Consider the following 2,613-nt stretch of genomic DNA (forward strand, 5'->3'; position numbering starts at 1 on the left):
AATACCATGTTGTTGTGAGCTCATTAGGTGTCACTGTCAAGTTTTACTTTTTTCAAACAGGCATCTGGAGTTGATAGATTATTTGTGTGAATGCCACAGAGCACACTGTTTTCATTCAGCCAGAAATTCTATTTCCCAATGAGAAAAATAGATTTAAATAACTTGTGCTAAATGAAATCAGGTTTGCACCAAACAACAACAAGAACAACAAAACTGAGATCAGTTCAAGTTGCAGTCTACTGAGATAATATCTCTCACTCTCTGGCTTTAATCCTATCTCCCTACGCCTACCTCTACTGCAGCGACTTGAAAATGTTACTGCGTACAGGGCAGTTTTTATGGCAGGCGCAGTCCTGAATGAACATCATGCTTTTCTCAATGATCTCACCATCTGGACACCTGAGCTCCACAGGCAAGGTAGTTGTTTTGTGAGGTGTGCAACACCGGCCATCCCTGCAGACTCCACAGACCTTGAGATGGTAGGATTTCACACTGGTGCAGCCAAATAGGTGAAACTTGATAGGATAATCAATTCTTATGCTTGGGGTGCAACTTTTGCCTTTTTCCTCAAGAAAGACAAAGGAAAAGAAATGAATGATTTTACATGAAGAGTAGCCTGTTTGAATAATGTGTTACTTGACAGTCATTTTGTCTTGCTTTTGCTTTTGCTTTCAGGGGAGGAAGTTTGAGTCTCACTAGCTAGTTTTTCAGATATAGACCCAGTCTGTCTTAGGATGGCTCAAATTTACTAACACTGTAGGATTCTGTAGCAGCAAGCTGGTGGTTCCTATTACACAATATCCCATTCCCTTTAAATAGTTCAATGGTTAGATATATTGGGAAGATATGGGCCTCTAGTAACAAGGCTGGCATGCGACTTAAACTTTGGCCCTATCTACTCTCATTTCAGGAAAATTAGTGAATAGAAGCAGAATATTAAGTTACTTTAATTTCCTTTTCCAGGTCATGTTGGCAAGGCCTGATGATACAGAGGCGGTCCTGCTTTTCCACCTTGCAGTCGGCATTTTCATTAGTAGTCCGGAAGGAGATACCAGTCCCGCAAGTCTTGGAACAGGCACTCCACTCTGTCGTCTGGACCTGGCAGTCGGGTCGTATCATCGTTGGGTCTGGGTTAACCCTGTCTGCAGGTCGGTAATCTATGAGGACAAAGCACCAAAAATCCAGCTATGAAGTAAACATCACATTCCCCTTCCCTTGGCAAACTTAGTACTTATTCCATAGGTTCACTATTTCTAACAGGAGTACATCACACAGGGGCAATCTCAACAGTGACTTCGAGGGTGACAACTCACTTTTAAGGGTAGTGCCAACTGTTGAGAGCTCCTTGGGCTCATCACAGACCCACTCCTCGCAGCATTTCCCTGGCAGCTTGACCTTTCGTGGGAAGGGGCAGTCAACGCTGGGCGGGTCAATGTTTTTCTGGCAGAGGTTCTGGCAGCGCAATAACCGATCTTTGCAAGTGCACTTTATTCCACATCCGATCATCAAGGTCTCTCCGTGCTTGAATGCCTTATCTCGGAGGTAGCAGGGGGCATCTTTTCTACCTGGAGGAGAGGAAGGGATTCAGGGGTTAGGTGAGTTTGGTCCCTGGGGTTGAAAGTATAAGAGCGTTAGAGATGTGCACGATGAGCAGCTGGTGTCATTTGAAATTTGATTTCAGATTTGGAGTTTCGGGGAGTGGGGTGTGGGGAATTTGAGCGAGGAGGCAGCTGGACAACAAGTAGCTCAGGGGTTGGGGCTGCAGGTCCTACTTTTGCACACTCCAGTCGTGCGGTTCGGTGGGGTCCCAAGGTCACAGTACAGGAGCTTCTTGTGGTCGCAGCGGTCCGGCTTTTCACAGGACTCGCCCTGTTGCTTGGCGCACATGGGGCAGCAGTTGCAGCTATCCCTCACCACACTCACTCCTGCAGGGCAGCTGAGTTTTGCTGTGGAGTCACAGTGGCATGGCCCATTGCAATTTTGACCAGAGGCTGTCTGCACAGGAATGTGGCCTGCACCGAGACTCAAACCTGCTTTCTTCCCAGCTGTGAGTGCCCCAGAAGCTGTGGCCAAGACAGTGGAGGCCTTGCTTACACAGCTGCAGAGGGCAAGCAGCAACACCCAGAAGAGAACAGAGCCCATGCTAGTGGCAGGCATGGGTGAGGCAGAGTGGGCGGACAGCTGCAGCAGCACAGACGCTGGAGGTCAGGTGGGTTGGCGGTCTGTGATGGGTTTTCCTTGGAGCTGCGTGCCTGGATGCACTGGTCTGTCTGCAGTGTTGGATGCTGTTGACCGGTTCTCTGGTGTCAGGTTGCAGGTGGTCTCTATCCTGTGGTTGGAGTTGCAGTGACTGCCTCCTCTTGGTGTGAAGACTTGTGTGAGGTTGGGGCTGGTGGACTGGGTTTTTATACGCTCAGGGCTTCCCTAGCTGGGCCAGGAGTGGAATGGAGCCCCAAACAAAATGGGACATTCCTCACATTCCTTCCCACTTCACTGCCTCATCAACTCAAACTGGATGGATCCTGACCAGTTGAGACTGTATATTTCTCATGCCAGATAATGGTACTGCATTCCATCTTTTGTTTTTCTTTGCATTCCATCTTAATAGTAAAA

General features: G+C 48.0%; 1 protein-coding gene across 1 annotated transcript; it reads right to left on the reverse strand.

The window, feature by feature from the left end:
- Positions 1-293: 293 nt before the first annotated feature.
- LOC101662017 (CCN family member 2-like) lies at positions 294-2,157 on the reverse strand. Its single transcript, XM_030886732.1, has 5 exons — positions 2,095-2,157; positions 1,773-1,995; positions 1,314-1,565; positions 946-1,157; positions 294-566 (listed from the first exon to the last, which is right to left on the reverse strand). Exons 1-5 carry the CDS (start codon positions 2,155-2,157, stop codon positions 294-296), a joined length of 1,023 nt encoding a protein of 340 aa, XP_030742592.1.
- Between the last annotated feature and the right edge of the window lie 456 nt (positions 2,158-2,613).

Source organism: Echinops telfairi, unplaced genomic scaffold, assembly GCF_000313985.2.
Source record: "Echinops telfairi isolate 266 unplaced genomic scaffold, ASM31398v2 ScPeMD7_3533;HRSCAF=4204_0, whole genome shotgun sequence".
Lineage (NCBI taxonomy): Eukaryota > Metazoa > Chordata > Mammalia > Afrosoricida > Tenrecidae > Echinops > Echinops telfairi.

Bases quoted from the DNA above. Each gene is read 5' to 3' on its own strand.
- LOC101662017 (XM_030886732.1), bottom strand. From the start codon at position 2,157: ATGCCTGCCACTAGCATGGGCTCTGTTCTCTTCTGGGTGTTGCTGCTT. The intron at 1,996-2,094 runs GTAAGCAAGGCC...ATTCCTGTGCAG, and splicing joins TGCTTGCCCTCTGCAGCTGT to ACAGCCTCTGGTCAAAATTG. The intron at 567-945 runs GTAACTTAATAT...GTCTTTCTTGAG, and splicing joins ACCTGGAAAAGGAAATTAAA to GAAAAAGGCAAAAGTTGCAC.